The 22,977-nt window shown below is 40.1% G+C and overlaps 1 protein-coding gene across 1 annotated transcript in view; it reads right to left on the bottom strand.

The window, feature by feature from the left end:
• ATP7B (ATPase copper transporting beta) overlaps positions 1–22,977 on the bottom strand; it is a 160,606-nt gene that overhangs the window by 79,442 nt on the left and 58,187 nt on the right. The window contains 3 exon segments of the mRNA XM_033948176.1: positions 5,536–5,769; positions 18,982–19,156; positions 22,235–22,311. Coding sequence (XP_033804067.1) covers positions 5,536–5,769; positions 18,982–19,156; positions 22,235–22,311 — 486 coding nt within the window.

The following is a 22,977-nucleotide window of genomic DNA, read 5'->3' as shown; positions in this document are numbered from 1 at the left end:
CTCCTCCCTTCCCCCCCCCCAACTAATAAATAAAAAGTAACATATTAGAGATGGAACACATTTAGAGATTCTTCTTAGCATCCTTGTTTTATGGCACTGACTCTTGCTAGCTACATCTGAAAAAACAGAACAGCCCTATTCTCCTGGTACTTTCAGAGGTCCTTTCACTGGATGATCTGGCTGAAATTTGGCAAGCATACTGGAATTTCAGCAAGAACTATTCCTATCTACTATGTTATGTTACTATGTTACCAAATTTCAGTCAGATCCATCCAGACAGCCCTTGAGAGGCGTGTCCAGAGACAATTTAAATGCAAATGCAAACATTAGTGAAGCCTTCCACTAAGTTCAAATATTACTGAAAAGTTGTATTGAGGAAATTCAAGAGATCAAGAGGGGAAAGAAATTTTACCCTTTTAATTTGGCTCAGACTATTATACAATCACACAAGGATACTATATTGTACAAAAACTCTCATATTGTGGCACAGCACATTAAAAAAAAGTTGCTACATAAATAGAAATAAAATTAATTGGGCTTTTGAATAACTATGCTTCCCTAAATAATACTACTGTATTATAGAAAATAAACTTTTGGCCCAATATTCAAAAGCATTTATCCTGGTAGCAGAACCAGTTACCCAGATGAGTGTCACTGACTTGGGCCAGTCAGCAATTTTCAGCGCACTACCTAACGTTGCTGAAAATTATTAGACTATCTGGCACTATTGACAGGATGGTCAGTGGGTATAGTGGAGCTGTTTGGTTAGCTAACTGAATAACATTAGGACAATAAAATGGCTGCCTTAACTCCATCAGGTTAGTTATTCAGATAGCAGGCTGCTTTTAGGTACTATCTGGATGGTGCTGGCAGTCATCATTGGCCATTATCTGGATACCAAAGTTGAATATCTAGATTTAATTCAGCCATGGCAGCCAGCATTTATAAATATTCTAACTACCCTGGCTGAACATTGGGTTGTCTGTTCCTACTGTATAAAACTGAATATCTGTCTCCTGGACTACATAGCTACAAGCTGGACCTGCCCCTCCAAAACAGGAAGTTACATCATTGAGAGCGGGACTGGCAGGAGCCAGAGGTGCATATAAAGCTATGGCCTCACCTGCTTTCGGTTTACTTAGAGCCACAGAGTCCAGGAAGCAACAGGTAGGCAGCATGGAGGGGAAAGAAACTGTTTTGTTTTTTTTCAAGTTTATAAATTTTATTGAACCATATAAAGCAAAAGACAAACCCCCCCCAAACAAACAATGTTGTCTTATAAAATAGCAAAAGGTCATAAAAGTACAACCAACATAACACCATGGGTTCCACTTATGATGTACTGTCACTCTTCAGTACATGGCTAAACAATGCCTTCTAGAGAGATCCTATAAACCTAACAAAACAATTCCTAAAGCATCCCCCTAACACTACCCAAGCCCCCCAGCAGGTATAAATCTCAAAATGATTAGTGGGGGTAGTGAGAGCGTCAGCAATAGTTGAAAGTCCTAAAGTAGCATGGGTTAAAATGTCTCGCTCAAAGCAAGAAAGGGAGCCCAGATTTTCTGGAAATGAAAGAGCCTGTTTCTACGAAGGGCAGTTAATTTTGACATCAAAGCTATGTGGTAACTCTCTCAAGAACACCATCCAAAAGGGGGAGCTCTCACTTTTTCCAGGTGGCCGCCAATACAAGGCAGCCAGCCGTCAATACTTGAGTAATCCATTTGCGATGGCGGGTCAGTAATACCAGAGGGGAAACATTCAACAGGCAGCATTCAATCAATTTTTTTCACAGGGAAGCCCAATACCTCAGAGACAAAATCCATAACCTGTTTTTAAAACACTAACTTTAGGGCAAGACCACCAAATGTGGAGAAAAGAACCCTGGGACCTATAGGTTCTCCAACATTGTTCAGAACCCATTCCAAAAGTAGCTTTTAGGTGCACTGGGATATAATATCATTGGTAGAGCATCTTATAACTGTTCTCAACCATATTACTGGCGACCGAGACTCATAATAGAAATCCCAGTTGCCTCTCCCATTCCTTGGTCTTATAGGTCACAGTTACAGTAAAAATAATATTGCTTGGTTAGCAAATGTTAAAGTTTTAAACTAGATGTTTGTCACAGCTACTATTTCCTGTAAGATTGGGAAATAGACGAGTCCTAGGTCTCAGATCATTATGGCCTAAGTGAACATGGTTTTACCCCTTTCTTTTTCTGAAAAGGGATAAAACCAATAGCATGCGATACCCGAGTCATTATTGTTGCTAGGGAAAATTACTAATGAAATATGATTAACTTACAAAAAATGATTATAGTCTCATCCGTCCGATCACAAAATATGTCCAAAAGAAAAATCAAGTTTCATGTCGCAAACATTTCATTTCTGGCTAAAATCACAGAAAAGGTAGTTTTTAATCAAATAACAGATTTTGTATACAAAACTAATGTACGTCATCCAAATCAGATAGGATTCAGAAAGAATCACTCAACAGAGCACTCTATGATTGGATTGACAACTACTATCTTATATCACCTATTTCACCATAAGTCTGTCATTCTGATTTCTCTAGATTTATCGGCTGCCTTTGATACCATATAGACTATCAATTACTGCTCAATAGATTAACCTCTATAGGCATTTCCAGACAAGTCTTGAACTGGTTTTGCTCCTACTTCTCAAATTGCTTTTACAAGGCAAGATTCAACAATATATCATCCAATACATATACCAATACATATGGAATCCCACAGGGCTATACATTATCTCCTCTCCTCTTTAATATCTTCTTGGTGCCACTAATGGCACTGAGTCAATCGGATTCTCCACATACGTGGAAAATGTTCAACTCTTGCACCCATTAGACACTGAAAGCCCCTACGATATTAAGAGCATTAACCAAAAGATCTAGAAAATTAGTCAGTGGCTTAAAGACAATATGCTGGTTCTAAACATCAAAAACAAGAGCCATGTTATTTCCATGGAAATAAGGATAGTCCATGACTTCTCTAATTCATCTTGATAACACCCAACTAAAAATGGTCACTAACATTAAAATATTAGGTGTCATTGACCAAAAATTGTCCTTCCATGATCATATTAGTTCAGTTGTTAAAAACTGCTTCTACAAGCTCAGGATGATTAGATCGTTAGCAAAGTTCCTAGAGCCAGACTCATTAAATGTCCTGATCCATTCTCTAGTAATCTCCAAACTAGATTACTGTAACTTGTTATATAAGGACATCTCACAAAAAGAAATATGAAGGCTTCAAATTATCCAAAATACAGCTATTAAAATCGTTACAAACACAAGAAAATATGATCATGTCACACCTCTTCTTAAGAATGCTCACTGGCTCCCAATAAACCATAGGATAATGTACAAAACAGCGCTAATAATATTCAAAATTCGATCTAAAGCACCCATATTCCTAGATAAATTTATCATTCCTTATCCTCATCCAGAACACTTCAATCAAATGAATAACATCTTTTATCTGTTCCATCATTGAAAGCGATCAGTATACGACTTAATAGTATCTTTTCAGCAACAGCACCCCAACTCTGTGTAACACTTTGCCGGCTTATCTAAGGGAGGATACAGTTTTGGAGAGATTGAAAGGATCTTTTAAAAAGCTCTCTCTTTAAAGATGCATTTGAACTTTAAGAAATTGAACATGAACACTAAGAAACTTCTCTCTATTTTTAGGACCACTTTTTATTCTAGTCCCGTACTTATGGTTCCAACCAATTACCCTTCCTAATTTGTTTTCCCTACATGTTCTTTTGTACTTTATTATATTGTAGTTCCTGACCCAATGGTGAAGTACGGATTGTATTTGTCTATGATTGTTTAAGCCCCTATTTTTAAGTTGTATATCGCTTAGAAAACCGATAAGCATTTATATCAAATTTTAATAAAAACTTGAAACTTGGAGTATGCAAGTTATCATTGGATCTTAATGAAGCAATTTTAATCTAATTGGAAGATGTACAACTATGTATGTTTAATAATGAATTAATTGATGATGTTGATCTCAATAAAATGGTCAGTCACTTGTAATTCGGAGAGATTCTTGGTTTGAATTCCTACCAGTTAATAGGATGCCAAGAAACTCCCAAGGCCTTGAATATTTAAACTACACTTTTCTGTCTGGTAGTTTTTTCCTTGACCTCCTCTAGAGATAGAATAAGAGCTTAGGGGGTAGGAAGCCTGTTCATGTAGCTATTTAGAACAAACAGTACATTTGTCAGATATGATCAAAGCACGGGGGAATACTGAAGTTTGACTTAGGAAGTATATGGCTTGGAGAAATTGATAAACATGGTCCTGTACTACCAGAAAAGTAGGCCCAGGAGGGATTTACAGGGAGGGATATTGAAGTAGGGTTACCATATGGCTCCCAAAAAGGGACCTAGATATCTGGTTTTTAGTTCCATTGCTTTCAATGGAAATAAAACCCGAATTTCTTAATCCATCCTCCTTTTCCTGGAGCGATATGGTAACTCTAATTGAGAGGTCATTAAGGGAGAAAAGGTTCAAAGCCTTGCTGTTTGGGTAGGGTTTGGCCATCAGGAAAAATGTGTATTCAAGGGATGGTGCAAAGGTATCTTCATAGGGGGTATAAGTTATCTACAGGAGGGGTAAGGGGCATCTCTAGGAAGAGGGGGGAGAGGAAGGAATAGGGAGAGCTGCTGCTGCTTTTTTCTAGCCCCAGTCCATTTAAGACAGGGGTCTCAAAGTCCCTCCTTGAGGGCCGCAATCCAGTCGGGTTTTCAGGATTTCCCCAATGAACATGCATGAAATCTATGTGCATGCACTGCTTTCCATGCATATTCATTGGGGAAATCCTGAAAACCTGACTGGATTGAGGCCCTCAAGGAGGGACTTTGAGATCCCTGATTTAAGATATGCTCCCAGGCAGGAGAAATAATGCCAGTTTGACCTGGAGTTATTTTTTCTGGAATAGACATAGCGTGCAGTGTTCACTGCAAGCTGTTATTCAAGTTACATAGGGCTCCTTTTACAAAGGTGTGCTAGCGTTTTTAGCGCACACACCGAATTAGCGCACGCTACCCAAAAAACTACCACCTGCTCAAGAGGAGGCGGTAGCAGCTAGCACACGCTATTCTGCGCGTTAAGGCTCTAACGCACCTTTGTAAAAGGAGCCCATAGTGTTGAGGTGTTTTGCATGCTTTGCAGCTCATTATGTATCCCACAGTAACTTAGTTAGCATGCATCATGATTATATAATTCACATTGCCATTTAACACACATTAAGAGGAAAATGTGCATTTTGTGCACTGCCACAATGCACATTAGTACCTTCCCCCTTCACCGAATATTGCCGTCAGTTAGATAGTGCCAATGGTCATTGCTGAATCTGAATATTCAGTGCTGGCTACTATTCAGGTACCAGCACTAAATATCTGGATTTATTTCAGCTGTGGCACCCTGTGTTTAACAAATGGTGATCACCCCAAATGAATGTTGACTCGAGAGTGCATATTACTGCAGTCCACTGCTCACCTTGGCTATATGTTCCAGCCATCTCCCCAAAGCAATGAACATAAAGAGCATGGGTGGTGTGTCAAAGAACGTAATGGGGCTCTGCTCAGCCTTTTCAATAATGGCCACTATTAGGATCACAACAGAGTATATGTAAGCTATGGTGGTTGCCAGGACAATCAGCACATCCATGTTGGCTGCTTTGTGCTTCAGTGATTTATAGGCTTGAACATAAAAATACCATCCTCCAAGAAACTGTCAATAAAGAGAGACAAAACGACATGGTACTTAACCTGCATGAAAAGAAATTAGTGTTAGGAAAGAAATCTCTTTAAAAGTTCAGTTCATTCATATCTGGGGCATTATTACAATGAGCAAGTGGGGAACAATTTTATTATAAATCTCTTGGAGAGAGGAAGAGATAATGGTTACTGCAGATGGGCAGACCAGATGGGCCATTTGGCCTTTATCTGCTGTCATGTTTCTATGTGTGACGGAAAGCAAGCAACTATTCTGGGCCTATTTTATAAAGATGCCAAGGGCCCCCAAGTGTCCTGATAAAATACCAGCACAAATCGTTCAGAAATTGTAGGTAAAATGATCAGGGGCAGGTATAAAGTTACATACTTATCATACAAGCACCAATATATTGTATTTAAATATTAAGCAAAGGGCAGGAGGTTTGACATCAATTGAACCACTCATTCAAACACCCAAATCTGAGACACTATGAGAGGGTACTGAAAAGTTCTCAGCCCAACCAACCAACTTCCTAAATTATGAGCGTTATTTTGCCATTGTAGCTGAAAAGAATGTCATCTTCTTTTGTTAAGTGACAATTTGCAGAAACAAAATTCTATGTTTTGACATTGTTTCAGATCATATCCACGTTGTTCTCTTCTTATTTGGGCTGAGAACTTTTAAGCACCCCCTCGTAATCTATGTAGTACAGATTTCATCACCGCCTCAGTCCCTGCCTATTTGTTTTTTGTTTAATATTTTAATTGAACTTTAAAATGTCTAAAAAGGTAACACCACACAAGAAAACTAAAATCACAATAAAAGGCCCAGTTGGAAGCATAAAGGGGGCCTTCTTTCATTTGGCACCAGTGTTATGGAATGCTTTGCTTAAAAGAGCTCTGGAAGGAGCAGTCAATGCCACAGTTTAGAAGAATGCTTAAGACTTTTTTTTTCAGAAGGCTTTTGCAATCTTGCTTCCTGGGGGGGTAGGTGTAGAGAGGACATGGATACAAGAAGTTATTATTGACAACGTGGTATACTTTTGCTGTTATTTTTATGCATTTTCTCTCTTTTAAATGAAAATTTATATGGGTGTGATATGTTTCTGTCCTATCAAGTTCTTTTAATAAACCATTTTGATTACCTGTTGTGGGCAGGCAGAAATAAACTGTAAAACAGAATGTATATTATAACTTATCTAATAAAATTCAAAAGTGAGAGGTGATAATATTTTCATCTAGCATTGTTAAACATCTATATGCTCTGGCCTGGCCATTGGATTTGCCTACAACAGCTTTATCAAGAAACATGGTTGCAAAAGTGCTCCTTGATATAGCCTTTGCAGGCAAAACCATCAGGTCGGAGCAGATACCTATAAATATTTAGCGATGCTGACTGCTGATACGATCACCCCTCCCTTACAAATTTCAGGCCCCTTTCACAAAGCCACAGTAGTGATTCCCAATATGGCACATGAGGCGAAGTCCATAGAAACTGAATGGCTTCATTGCATTTGCTGTGCCAGTACTTGCTTACTTGTGGCTTTGTAAAAGGAACCCTTCATTAGATAAATGAAATTATGCACTCTGGCATGTTTTTGTGATTTGTTTTGGTTTACCTTTTAGAAAAGGTTTAGATGCAATTACGCAACAAAACATGAACTTCAGTAATAAAAACTCACCTCTTCCCCTGACCCTCTATGAGAGTGCGCCAATCCAAATTCCCCAGACCTTCTGTCAAAAGGGCCCCAACCCTCCACTGTCTCAAATCTCAAACGCTGGTGCGCTTTGTCCTATGTCTGACCATGCCATGCTTTTGTCATACAACGTTCTACCACACTGTCATAATGTTCGCCATCCTTGTCCTACTATACACCATATTTACCATACTTTGGGGCTCAATCAAAAAAACAGACATCCAAAAAGAAACCTAAATCAGCACTTAGACGTCCTATTCGCCAAGACGTCCAAGTATCGATAATCAAAACTGTCTTTCTGTACGTTCAGAGCACGAGATGGGCATGGTGGAGGCATGTTATGGGTGAGGTTTGGGCAGTGTCAAGGCCAGGTTAGACATGGACGTCTTACAGCAATATTCAAACATTTTGCAAGACATCCTGGACAGAACTTATATGTTTGGAACTAGACTTGTTTCAGAAGGGTCTAAGTGCCACAAAGGTGCTCAAAACTGACTAGATGACCACTGCATACATCAAGGTAAGACACCCCCACACTTCCCCAGTGCTCACAGACCCCCTCATACCCACAAATATCAGAATAGAAATGTACATACCTGTCTCCAGAACATCAGCACCTGGTATAGGAAAGCCTAATAGAGCTGCACAGAGGTGTCTTAAGTAGCCTGGTGGGTGGGCTAGTGAACCATAGAGAGAGGAGTAGCAAGTCCCATAAGCCACTCTAGCCACTACATTCATGGTGGAAAATGTAAGACCACCAAAATCCTCCACAACCCTACTCTGCCATATGGGTGCTACCTGCAGCCATAATGGCTACTGGGGTTGTAGACAGGTAGATATAGTGGGATTTGGAAGTGTTTGGAGGGGTCTCACCATAACCTATAAGGGAATTCTGGTGAGATTATCTGGCACCCATTTTGTGAAGTTCACAGCAATACCCTCTAAGGCAGGGATCTCAAAGTCCCTCCTTGAGGGCCGCAATCCAGTCGGGTTTTCAGGATTTCCCCAATGAATATGCATTGAAAGCAGTGCATGCACATACATCTCATGCATATTCATTGGGGAAATCATGAAAACCCGACTGGATTGCGGCCCTCAAGGAGGGACTTTGAGACCCTTGCTCTAATGCGTCCCACTGCTATGTCTAGGTGGCCAGTCCATTACAGGACTGGCCCCTCCCATGTCCAAATGGTCTTGTTTCATACTATATTAGCTATGCTTTGTAATACTATGTTTACCATGCTAAGTTTTGCCGAACTATGCTCGCTATGCTGCGTCTCACCATACCATGTTTTGTCCCTATTATGGTTTTACCATGCTTTGTTAACTATTTTTTGCCATCTCTGTCAGAAATGGAAAAAGGAACCGACAAAGGAAAACCAGGAAGAGCACAAAAGACACCAGAAAGAATGTCATCGAGAGGTCAGGAAAGCAAAGAGAGAATATGAGGAAAGACTGGCAGCGTACACATCCAAAAATTATTATGGGACTCTTCAGTGCATGTTGTGGTGATCTTTTTTTTTTTTTTTACTGTGGTAAGCACGTGTTACCGCTTATTACAGCTTATTAAAAAGGCCCTTTATGAGCAATGCATGTAAATTATGACTCCACCCATGCTTACCCAAACAATGCAACGAATGCGCCTAAACCCCAAGTCGTATAAAAGTATACACGTTCTTGTCATTGCATGAAAGCCTTTATAAAATTACCCCCTAAAGAACCAGCGGTGCCAACATTAGCATTACTAAGGGCTCCTTTTACAAAGGTGTGCTAGCGTTTTTAGCGCGCACTAAATGAAAAATACTAACGCAAGCGCTATGGTGGCGTTAGCGTTTAGCGCTAAAACCGCTAGTGCACTTTAGTAAAAGGAACCCTGTACGTCCCCAGGTTCAGAAAAGAGTGCAAGAAAAATCGAATAAAGAACCCAGCATGGATAACGGCTGCTGTAAAAAAGGCGATCAGTGACAAGAAAGCATCGTTCAAAAAATGGAAACAGGATCAAACGCAGGCCAACCAAAAGGATCACAAGGAAAAACAGAAGGAGTGCCACCGAGTGGTTAGGAGAGCAAAGAGGGAATATGAAGAGAGACTAGCGGGAGAGGCAAAAAATTTCAAATCATTCTTCAGGTACGTAAAGGGAAAGCAACCAGCGAGAGAGGAAGTGGGGCCCTTGGATGATGGGGATAGAAAGGGAGTAGTGAGGGAGGAAAAAGAAATAGCTGACAAGTTAAACGACTTCTTTACGTTGGTCTTCACGAGGGAGGACACATCCAACATTCCGGAACCAGAGGAAATAGAAAATGGAGATCAAGATAGCAAGCTGGTCCAACTAGAGGTGAGCCAGGAGGATGTCCTCAGGCAGATAGACAAGCTAAAGAGCGACAAGTCGCCAGGTCCGGACAGCATTCACCCAAGGGTGCTCAAGGAATTAAGGAATGAAATAGCAGAGACACTTCAGCAAATATGCAACCTATCCCTAAAAACTGGAGAGATCCCGGAGGACTGGAAAATAGCTAATGTCACGCCCATCTTCAAGAAGGGTTCAAGGGGCGACCCGGGAAACTATAGGCCGGTGAGCCTCACATCGGTCCCGGGAAAGATGATGGAGGCGCTGATTAAGGACGGCATCTGTGATCATATCGAAAAAAATGGACAGCTAAGGTCGAGCCAGCATGGGTTCTGCAAGGGTAGGTCGTGCCTCACAAACTTGTTGTACTTCTTTGAGGGGGTAAATAGCCAGGTGGACAAAGGTGAACCCATAGACATAATTTACCTAGACTTCCAGAAAGCCTTCGATAAGGTACCACATGAGCGGTTGCTCAGGAAACTATGGAATCACGGGGTGCGAGGGGAGGTCCACCGATGGATCAAAAACTGGCTGTCAGACAGGAAGCAGAGGGTTGGTGTAAAGGGCCACTACTCGGACTGGCAAGGGGGTCACGAGCGGGGTTCCTCAAGGGTCAGTGCTGGGACCGCTCCTGTTTAACATATTCATCGACGACCTGGAGGCGGGAACAAAATGTGAGGTCATCAAATTCGCAGATGACACCAAACTATTCAGCAAGGTTGAAACCACGGTAGATTGCGAGGATCTCCAAAGGGATCTTACGACACTGGAAGAATGGGTGAAAAAGTGGCAAATGAGCTTCAACGTGGGGAAATGCAAGGTCATGCATATAGGGAGAAGGAACCCGATGTTCACTTACAAAATGGGGGGATCAATGCTAGGGGTCAGTAAGCTGGAAAGAGACCTGGGAGTGATGGTAGACACGACATGGTACATGTACAAGGTTTCAAGGAAGACCTGGATAGGTTCCTGGAGGACAAAGGGATTGAGGGGTACAGATAAGAGCAGTGGAAGGTTTAGAGATAAGTGTAGAGGTAGGTATAAAATTAGTCAGGGACTGCTGCTCAGGCAATATGCCTGATGGGCCGCCGCGTGAGCGGACCGCTGGGCGGGATGGACCTCTGGTCTGCCCCGGCGGAGGCGACTACCGTACTTATGTTCTTATGTTCTAAGCATCCTTTAATTGCCAAGGCACCTAGGGCCTCTATCCCTACTCTTGCAGCCCAAACTGCAATATCAAATTGATGTGCAGCTCTCAGGTCAGATGCACAGTAAGAAGGCGCATCCTAAACTACTGCTATTGCTGTTCTTAGGCTATCAAGTCTGGATCAGGATTAGTAGCTGGGGGACAGGGGAGAAATTCAAGAGCCAGAACCAACACGGCTGCTGCTTAATCCCATGCACCAAAATCCTAGTTATGCATGGAGAATCAAATTCTGCAGCCATAAAATTACTAGAGGCTGTGTTTATAATCATCAGAGGGAATCTCAGACCCATTTATGCAGTCAGTATTTGATGCTGCCTGCGTCATATAATGCTTCTAACCCGTCCAGTAAGTACTGTAACAAAGTCCACTTCGGTGCATAGTTCTTAAATTTAAATGTCTCTACACCTGGTGGTTTCACGGTTTTTTTTTCTCCTGGTGGAGTTTTTTCAGTGGAGACCACTGGTTGTAAGAGGAGCCAATGATTGAAGCAGGGCAGCATAATTGCTGCAAGATTCAGCTGTATAGCAGTTTGATATTGGAGGCCTGGTGTTAGTACCGTTCTTTCTATGCTGAGGCTTGTTTATATTAAAGTGCTATTTAGGCATGCTTTATGCTTTAAGTCTATACACCTTAGTATCTAGTGTATTTGTCAGAATTGGGTATTCGTATACTAAAGTACATTAACAAGTTTACCTTGTGTGATTGGCGAGTTATACTGAAAATGCCCCCAAGTTCTTTGGTACCAATATACATACGAGGGGGTGCTAAAAAGTTCAGTCCAACCAACTTCCTAAATTCTGAGTTTTATTTTGCCATTGTAGCTGAAAATAGTGTTCTTATTTCGTTAAATGCCAATTTGCAGAAACAAAATTCTATATTTTGACATTTTGGGATCATTGATTGAGCCATCTCTCTACATCATTTTCTTCTTGGTTGGGCTGAGAACTTTTCAGCACTCCCTCGTATACAGATTAAAACCTAAAATATAGAACATATCATTTTAACAATTAAAACAAACACACACATTACAACCCACTCTGCAAATATATTTACTGATCTTAACATGACTTTCATATCTGCCTTTTTATACAGTATCAGACTGTGGTCTATACAGTATCTCAGCTATTATCATAAGCTTTTCTAAATAAGTATGTCTTTAGTGATTTCCTAAAAGAGATTTGTTTGGGCATTAGCTTCAGCTCAGCAGATCATCCACTGAGAATATTAAGGATTCAGCAGGTTAGAAATATATCTAAAAGGCAAGAGAGATTGCGCACATCAACCAATGGCACTGTTTATTGACTTTTATTAAATCATTTAATAGAACCATTGGTTGATCTATTATTATTATTAACATTATTTCCCTTTGATTCATGAAAGATTGTTATACACATCCAGGAGGGGCAGGGTTAGGTTGTGGAGGGGGAAGGGGGGTTAAAAGTAACATAGTAGATGACGGCAGATAAAGACACGAATGGTCCATCCAATCTGCCCAACCTGATTCAATTTAAATTTCTTTCTTCTTAGCTATTTCTGGGAAAAAATCCAAAGCTCTACCCGGTACTGTGCTTGGGTTCCAACTGCCGAAATCTCCGTCAAAACCTACTCCAGCCCATCTAGACCCTCCCAGCCACTGAAGCCCTCCCAAGCCCACCCTCTCCCAAACGGCCATATACATTTACAGACCTTGCAAGTCTGCCCAGTACTGACCTTAGTTCAATATTTAATATTATTTTCTGATTCTAGATCCTCTGTGTTCATCCCACACTTCTTTTAACTCAATCACCGTTTTCCTCTCCACCATCTCTCTCGGGAACACATTCCAGGCATCCACCACTCTCTCCATAAAGTAGAATTTCCTAACATTGCTCTTGAATCTACTACCTCTCAACCTCAAATTATGTTCTCTAGTTTTGCCATTTTCCTTTTTCTGGAAAAGATTTTGTTCTAAGTTAATACCCTTCAAGTATTTGAACGTCTGAATCATATCTCCCCTGTCCCTCCTTTCCTCTAGGGTATACATATTCAAGGCTTCCAGTCTCTCCTCATACATCTTCTGGCGCAAGCCTCCTATCATTTTCGTCGCCCTCCTCTGGACCGCTTCAAATCTTCTTACGTCCTTCGCCAGATATGGTCTCCAAAACTGAACACAATACTCCAAGTGGGGCCTCACCAATGACCTGCACAGGGGCATCGACACCTTCTTCCTTCTATATTATTTGTTGGAATAGAGTGCAATATGTTATTTTACTTGATTGTTCAACTGTTTGCACTATGTATTTCATTTCAAAAATGAATAATTAAAAATACATAAATAAATAAACAGAACCATTGGTTGATCTGCACATCTCTCTTGCCTTTTATACATATTTCTAACCTGTTCAATCCTAATATTCACATATGGTAAAGCCTTTTGTGTAATATAGGGAAAACTGAGTACACCCCAACCTGGACTTCTCAATTCTAGGGCTCCTTTTACTAAGCTGCGTTAGGGCATTAATGCGCGGAATAGCGCATGCTACAATGGCGTTAGTTCTAGCCACGTAGCACGGGGTTAGCGCGTGCTAATCTGCTGCTTGCGTTAAAAACGCTAGCGCACCTAAGTAAAAGGAGCCCCTAGTCTCGATGATCTATCTAAAATGGGCTTTTTACTGGATTTGCCATTTTTTTTCTTTTCTGAACTGTATGTACATTTGTGCCAACTATCAATAAATGTATGTTATTTTAATACACCTACAGTGAGTGTCCCTTTGTCTTTTTTTGTCTGCTGTCATTTCGGCTAGACCCTGATCTTTTGCAAATCCTATCTACCAGATCCCTTTTAATCTATCTTATGTACTAATACTGCTTATTGATGTTTCTCCCTTTCTCCCTATCATTTTAAAGTGCCTGTCAGCCTTTTTCTTATTTTGTATAGGACTCTGGGACCAGCTTCACCCCTTTATGAGATGTCTACTACATACAGATATATGGATAAATTTGTAAACCTTTATGTGCTTCTATTCCACTGAATATTTACTGGCTGTGGTAAAAGGCTTACAGTATCTTAGAGGGAAAAGGATAAATTTTATGGTGTCAGGATTATTTTGTGTTAGTAATTTAAGAGACTTTATGGGGGTCAATATTTAGTTGATGGTGCTCAGCATTATGCTGACTTCCACCAGCATTACACCTGGAATTTCAATATTGGGCCGTGTCTGGGCTTCGGTATTGAATTTCCAGGTTTACAGAGCCAACTAAAGCATAGCCTACTAATTGTGAATTTCTCTGGGAGGCCAGAGAGGCAGGACTCAAATACAAGCACAAAAAGCAATTTTTTCTTGATTGAAAGATTAGGTTCTTACCTGGATTATCTTCTCTCTGTTAATCCACTACAGATTCCATATGTGTGATAATCTATCTGTTCCTGTGGACTGGTCTTGTAGAAGTGAAAATACTTAGTTTAAACATCTCCCATCTAGAGGTGGAGCACACTGCACCCTCCAGTTACATTTCAAAGCAAATTGAGCTCCACTGGAATAAAATATAAAGAAGGGGTAAGGGGAGCCTCCCTGCATACAATAAACAATTCTGTTCTGCTCTGTAACTCAGAAAAAAAGGAATTAGAACAACATTTAATAATAATTGAAAAACAACCATAGAGAAACAACCTACTGTATGCAACTGGCACTAACAATAAAGGAGCCAGAGACTGAGGAATAAACTTAATTATATTAGATTTCTTTACACTTGGATATCTGTCTGACAAGAACTCCAGGCCTAGAATACAGAAAACATTCGAGGCAGAAAGCAGGCGATACAGAATATACAGAGCGCGGATTATATGGGATCTGTAGTAGATTAACAAAAAGATTATAATCCAGGTAAGAACCTAATCTTTCATTCTGTTACATCTACTTCGGATTCCATATGAATGGTGACACACCAAAGCAGTAGCTGACATCTAGGGAAGGACAGAAGAGCCTGCACACAAGACAGAGGACCCAAAGTGGCATCCTCTGGAGCCACCACATCCATTATGTAAAATTTTGAAAAAAAGAAAGAAGCTAAGCAGAGTAGACACCCCTCTGTACAGTTCACTTGCAGAAGAAAAACTAGAGGGTGCACTGTGCTCTGCCTCTAGATGGGAGGTGCTCAAAGCTGTAAGTATTCTCACTTCTGCAAATCCAGAATTGATCATCACACATACGGAATCCGGAGTAGATGTAACAAATATTATTTCTACCTATAGTCTCTAAATAAGTGTGCAAGAAAGATGCGTTTCTGGGAAGATTGAAGTAAAAAGGTGAAGAGGACAAAATGCAACTAGGTGGCTGGATACGTTGATAACTTCTATGGGAATGATGCTGGAGGACCTTGTTGGACTAGCACTTGACAGACTTCTTTAACTCATCAAATCGCTAGAACCTGAACCAGAGTCAATGGCACCCAATACATACACCTACAGTCTCTACCCCAAAGGGCATGCAGTTTAATTTTAAACACCTTATGAAGAGAGCAAGAAAACTGGATGGCGATGAGAGGTGGGGAGGATTATGGGGCAAATTCCATTTTGATCCAGAGTCAGAGTGGAGGTTATAAGAGTACAGACCTTGACTCCAGAGAGATCTTGAAATGGTTGGCTTCTTGGGAGTGTTTCTGGGGAGGGGGAAGGATGGGGAAGCAGGAAGGGGATCCTGTCAGGGGACGGAGAAAATAATTAATTCTGGTACCTGATGATGTATTTCATCTTAAACCTTTTCAGGCTAATATGTGTTAGTGTGATTTTGCTGTTCTTTTGTACCTCATCAATTAAAAAAATATAAAATTAATAATTTTCACATTTTTCATTTGCCTTTACAATGTTTAACTAAAAATCTAATGCATATGACAGTGGTCTTTGCTAATTTTTAAACGAGGGCCATTTTGACAAATGTCTTCCTTCTTGGGGCCATGACATCATACATGGCCTTGGTTACACGTGCAGAACAGATGAACCTTATGCAAATACAGGACCACAAATTAAGTCATAATATACACAAACTAAACTCTAAGATGCCAGGACTCTGCATACAGTACAACAGCAGAGAAATAGAAAGAAATGCATTTCTTCCTGAACAGTGCAAAATATAGGACTCCTTTTATCAAGCTGCACTAGAAGGTTTTAGTGCAAGCCAGCATGGAAAATGCTCAGATACTAGTAGAATTCCTATGAGCATCGGAGCACTTACCTTGCTGGCCTGCACTAAAAACCTGTAGTGCAGCTTGATAAAAAGGGGGGGGGGATATACAACAGATATTAAGTCTCAAAACTGACATATGTCAATCAATAAATTTAAAATAAAAATGTTCCCTACCTTTGTCTAGTGATTTTCTTTCTTTTTTATCTATCAAGTTTTCATCATCATTTTTACAGATAATAATAAAGAAAGGAAAATTACAGAAAAATAAAACATTTCAAATATAATTCACTATCTCCTCTAATCCACATAATGGAAGAATATATCCTGATATTAACTAATCGATACATTCAAACATAATCCTGATCAAAAAATCAAATATTTATGGTGCATCATAATCTAAACTCCAAACTACTATTAAATTAAACTTTTAATGTATTTCTTGATAACTTTGATGTAATCCGCCTTGAACCGTAATGTAAATCAGATGACGGCCTTACAAGTTTCATGAAGTTGTAAAAATTGTTCCAATTGAATAGAGTCCCAGTATACATATTCACATTCTTTAAATTTAACTAGGCATTTGCATGGAAACTTTAAATAAAATGTGGCTCCCAAAGCCAACACCCTTGGTTTCAAAGCTAAGAAAGCTTTTCTTCTTGGGCCACATCTGGAAAGATCAGTACATTATCTCCACAAAATTTAAGAAGCTTATTCTGAAAATAAGCTTTCATAATTAAAGATTTATCTATCTCTCTTGCACAAGTTATCAATAGGGTAGATCTAGTTTTGGATTATATCCTGTGAGACTTCCAGGAAACCAGTTAAATCAAACTATCTGTTCCAACTGGTCTACACCCAAGTCTGCAGGACTTTTTTTTTTCTGTCAGATACAGTATAGATTTGTTATAGGTAATTTCTCTTCGTCGGCCAGTCCCAATACTTCCTTAAAATATTTCCAAATTAAAATGTCTGGGGACATTAAATGAGTTTTGGGGAAATTGATCAATCATAGGTTTTTTGCCCTTAAAATGTTTTCCATTTTCTCAAATTTCGTATGGGTAATATGAAAATCTTTAACAGCTGATGAAGATACTTCTTGCAATGTAACTACATGAGACTCTGTTGTTGTGATACGTTTTTCCATAATCTTCAAATCTGAATCAACATTTTCCAACTTAACTACTTCCTGTGAAAATTTTACAGTTTGAGTCACCACTGACATTAATAACCCCCTCCACTCTAGTATTAATAAGCCATAAATCTTTAAAGGAAACTTCCTGTGGCTCTACCTGGGTTTCTCTTACAACTAAAGCCTCCTCCTGGAAGGATAAGGCTTTAGGCATCTCCCTTAACTAATGAGGATAATACCTGTTGCTCTGATACTCCCACAGGTTGAGAACTGGAACCATTCTTGGGTTCCAGACCAACAGTGATATTTGGTGTAGGAGGGGGAGAATTCTTTCTGGGGGACTGAGAGACACCCCTGATAGTGAATTGGTGCCCCAGCTGTGGCCTAAGGCACTGGTGAACACTAGGTGTCTATCTATGGGGCCAGCAATAATAGGTATGGAAACTTTTGCCTTCCCTTTTCCCCATAATTTATCAAAAATCAAATTTCATACAAGTGTCTTCCAGTGTCTCCAAGGGGCCTAGCATACCCCTTTGGCCACGCGCTATAGTCGCAGCGTCCTTTTCACTCATGGGTGCAGGACCCGAGTGACGTCAGGGCATCTGTCTCCGCGGGTGCCCCCGAGATTCAGCACCCGAAGTCTCCTGCTCAGCTGTTAATGAGCACTGCTATCCAGGCACAGCAAACAGTTCCCAGAGATTACACCTCACAAATCGGGTTATTTTCCGATTTTATTTTTCTAATATTTTCCAAGTCTCTAGTTGCACTTCCTTCTGTCTGTGCTCTTAACTCTGTTTGAGAGTCTTATCCATTTAGGGGCTGATTCTATGAAGTGTGCCTAAAGTTAGGTGTCACTTAGGCATCAAACTTAATTGGTAAAATACCCTTAATAGGATCAGTAATTGCTAATATAGGTATTGGGCGACAGACACCTACCGCATGGCGCTTAGCAGTGCCCAGTGCCTAAGTGGGCATTTCCACATGCAGAGTGTGAGTTAGGCGCCGCTAAGCGTAATTTTCCAAAAACTTAGGCACCTGAAATGTAGGCCTTTAAAATCCTCATCTACATTTCAGGTGCCACTAGCTGTGATTCTATGTGCCTAAGTGTGATTGACACATGGCTAGCGCCATTTTTTTTAAGGAGCCAACCAATTTAGGCACTGTTTATAGAATCACTCCCTTACTGTTTAACACTTTCTGCCCTACATCCATCCTTGGCATTAACATTCAGCTTTCTTCCATTCTCAAATCTATCTACTTCCTTCTCAAATCTACTTTTCCATGTTTTCCCTTCCCATCTATGTGCACACTCTTCTCCCACTCTTTGCCCTTCCCCTCCATCTTTCTTCTTCCTTATTCCCATCCATCCATAAATAGCATTTCTTCAATCTCTTCCCTTCCCTACCCCTCTCATTCCTGTTTTTCATCTACTCCCTCTCTCTCCCCTTCCCCACCAGATCTTGGGGGGGGGGGGGGGAGGGGACTCCAGATAACTGTGAAGGTCTCTACGAGCTGCCATTGGCTTGCAGGCCTTGCATTCAAGACCACTGGCAAATGAGGTACCTGTTTTTGCACTAAGCTAAGAATATACATATATCCAAATAAATAAAATTTTTTAAAAAACTAATGTAACTGGAAGAAAAAAAAGAATAGAAAAAATACGTTCTTTCTGGAATGTACACTTACCTGGACAAAGGTGCAGAGAATGAAGAAAAGCAGATTTAATATAGATAATCCAGGCATAATATTTTTCTCCAGCACCATGGACAGATGTTCATGGCTACTGGTAATTAACATGAAGATCATTAAAGCTATGACAGGGATGCCAAATATCAGACTACACAAAAAGGATTTCCTCCACCTGAAAACCAAAAGAAAGATAGTAACTTTGAAACACCTGGCCTGCTCAGTGCTACTTCCTAGTGTGTAGGGAAAAGAACACACATTCCTCTATTGGTCAATTGTATAAGACAATGAAACATTATCTGAATAAAACAAAACTGGAACAATAGATGCCAGCTTTTTCAATTCAGTGGCACTGTTACAGGGAAATTAGTTCCCTTTTTAGATTATCTTGACAAATCAAGTTAGCACTAATTAAAAAAAAAAAAAATGGTAACCTAACATATACTGGATTCCCTGCTTATTGCATTCCTATTTTGAAATGGATATAAATATGTTATTCATTTTTTATTTTTTGATGATTATAACTTTTTTGATGATTTGTCTTAGATGGTATATAAGACTGATAAAGAGAAATTATGTCATCAGATAATTTTCTTTCCTTTAGTTCTAACAGATCACTCCATGCTCCCTGGGTTATGCCTATTAGATAGAGACAGAGGCTAAAAAAGTATAGGCTCTACCCTATGTTGAAGATTCCTGGAATTTACAGGTGTGACAGTTTGTCACCAATGATATGAAAACAGATTGTGAATGAATCAAACTTAAGTGAATAAATTAAAAAAATACAGTACCTGCACGTTACATTGTAAACTCAGCCTTGAGGACTTGTAATAAAGACATTAAGCTCACAGATTGGCATTCCCTGTCTAAACTGCTGATTCTACATTTCAGATAATGTTATGAAGTTCAGAAGGTTGATTTGGTTGATTTTGTGATTCTTAAGAGACATAGGGGTCCTTTTATCAAGGCACGGTAGGGGTTTAACACGCGGAATATCGTGCGTTAAACCGCCTGCCGTGCTAGTCGCTAACGCCTCCATTGAGCAGGCGTTAGTTTTTTTGCTTGCCGCAGGGGTTAGCGCGTGATTAAATGTCAGACGCGCTAACCCTGCTGGCGCGGCTTGATAAAAAGACCCCATAGATTTATGTACCATTCTTCATATACATCCATGGGGATAAGGTTATCAGAGAAACAGGAAATTTGGGTGTTTTACAGAGAATCTGTTTCTTGTAGATTAGAATCTGCAGAAGTAGGGCTTTTTACTGACATGATTGATATTTGAAAAAGATCAGAGATCAAAAAGTGATTTAGGAAGAAAAGTGAAACACTGCCAACTGCTGGGTTTAAAAACTTAACAGAATGGACTTTTAATGTTAACATTGACGTAAGGCATTTTTGGAAAGGAAGTCATGTGATCAATTGTGCCAATGTATTCTAAAGCATGATAATTATTAGAAATGATGTCATGTGGAAGGGCATAATTGAAAGGAATGTCTAAGTCCTTTTTCGTCCAAGTCGCAAGTCGTCCAAAGTAAAAAATAGCTTAGGACACATTTTTTAAAAATATGTCCAAATTTTTTTTCATTTCGAAAATCGTCTAACTATACGTCCTGCCGATAGGATCGTCCAAGCTGTTTAATCGTCTATCTTTATATCACATTTTCGTTCAACTTTTTGTCCAAGTCAAAAATGCCTAGAACAAGCCCTGTTGGAGTGGGAGGGGTCTGCAAAGTGATGGACTGAACACCCAGACAAGGCACCTAAAAAGTGGGGTCCCTTACAGGGCACTGCTGTGAACTTCACAAAAAGGGTGCCATGTCATCATCTCACTACAGCTGCCATATAGGTCACAGTGAGCTCCACAAACCACCTCCAGAATCCCCTAGACCCACTTATCTACTACCCTAATAGCCCTTATGGCTGCAGGAGCCACTTATATGCCAGTACAAAAGGGTTTTGGGGGTGTATAGGGGAGTGTACATGTTTCAGTAACAATGCAGTGATTACAGGGGCTTATGGGCATGGGGGTCTCCTCTCTATGGGTCCCTAACCCACCCCCAAGATGACTTAAGCTGCCTCTGTGCAGAACGACAAGGCTTTCTTATACCAGGCTGCCAGGTGATGTTCTGGAGGCTGAATTTTACATGTGTGATTTCAATTTTTATGGGGTGGGGGGGTCTGTATTATGTGTTTGCAGTGCTTATCTGGTGACTTTAAGTGGGTTTTTGTGACTTAGACCATGTTTTAAATGGTCTAAGTCACAACATCCAAGTTCTGTCTAGGCTCTGTTGTAAAACTTTCAGTTATACATCCTATACAACCAAGTCTAAGCCTGCCCATGTCCCGTCCTCGACACTCCTCCAGAAACCCCCGTTTAGCTATGGTCGTTCAGCAGCACTATGAAGGCCTAGGTCGTTTAGAAATACGTCCAAAACCCGGGATTATTATCAGCACTTGGACGTCTTTCATTTATGATCGTCCAAGGGCCGACTTTGGCCGGTTTTTGGACATTTTTCTCTTTCGATTATGAGCCCCATAGGATATAAATCTGTTTGAAAACAAAAAAAAAAAACTCTGTGGAGTGACGATGTTCCTAAATGGACTTTATTTGAAAGTGTCAAAGTTCCAAAGGTACACTAAAATCATCCACATAAAAGCCTTAAAGGACCTAGTCCGCTAGGGATACAGGACCCAACACAGTCTGTGTTTCGACAAAAGTCTTCTTCAGGGGTCCTATAAAGGTGAATACGTGGGAAACAATTGTGTGGTGAGCCAGAAGTGAGACACTGCTTGCCTTATTTTCTCTCTTTGAAGAGCACTGAAATTTTGAGGGCTTGCTCTTCCCAGACCATGGGAGCTCTGTCAATAAAACATATTTGTTTTTTACATGGCTTTTCCTCGTCTGTTATTTGAATTCACAGAATGGAGTCTCTAGCCCAATCATGTGCGAGAGAGAATCCATTCTGGCAATTCTTTTGACCTCGGTATTCAAGTCTTCAGCCTACTTGAACACCTATAAAGGCATTGTGCCTCAGGTCTTCAGGATTTCAAATGACAAAGCAATGGTGAACAGCTAATTTTACATCCATTTGACTTGCAGAATTATAAAATTATTATGCAGATCTGAAAATGTATAAAATTATTGAATTCATAAAAGAGAATCAGGAAATAAGAGAAACAACCTTGTTAGGAAAGCTAGCACTTTTCCAGAAGCAATATAAAATTGTGAGCAGGAAATGAGCTTAGTACTCACTGTTTGATTTCCTCTTTGTGGTCCAAGAGATGAGTAGCTGGATTCCTCTTGGCTAAGGTAGCTTGAAATCCAAGCCTCTTTTATTTAAAGAAGGACAAAGAAGAATTAAACACTGGCCCTGATTCTATATATCTGCCTAAAAGTTAGGCACCAAAATCAGCATCAATTCTATAAAATGTTGGTACCCATTACAGAATGAAAGATTAGGTTCTTACCTGGATAATAATCTTTCTGTTAATCCACTACAAAATACTTATGGTGAACCCGTGAACAAGGTCTTGCAGAAGTGACACTCAGTTTTCAGCACCTCCCACATTGCATTGTAGTATAGTACCCCCTTTAGTTGTGTCCCAAAGCAATCGATCATCACTGGAACAAAAACACGAAGGGGTACGGGAAACTTCCCCACTAACATCAAATAGTTCTGCTCTGCAACTCATAGGAACAAAGAATTAGTAATAAACATGAAAACATTCAAGGAACATAGCAGCAATAAGAGCCAACCTGCTGTGTGCAACAAGCACTAACATCAAAGTAGCCAGAGGCTGACCAATGCACTTATATACTTATACATGGCCGTCTGGCTGGCAGAAGAATTTCAAGCCTTGAAATGAGAAATATCCAAGACAGGTGATACAGAATAGACAGAGGGTGGGCCATATGGAATCTGTAGATTAGGTTCTTACCTGAATAATCTTTCTGTTAATCTTTCATTCTGTTACATCTACTCCAGATTCCGTACG

Source organism: Geotrypetes seraphini, chromosome 6 (assembly GCF_902459505.1).
Source record: "Geotrypetes seraphini chromosome 6, aGeoSer1.1, whole genome shotgun sequence".
Lineage (NCBI taxonomy): Eukaryota > Metazoa > Chordata > Amphibia > Gymnophiona > Dermophiidae > Geotrypetes > Geotrypetes seraphini.
The sequence above is the reverse complement of the archived record's forward strand: the minus strand, read 5'-3'. Positions and strand labels throughout refer to the sequence as shown.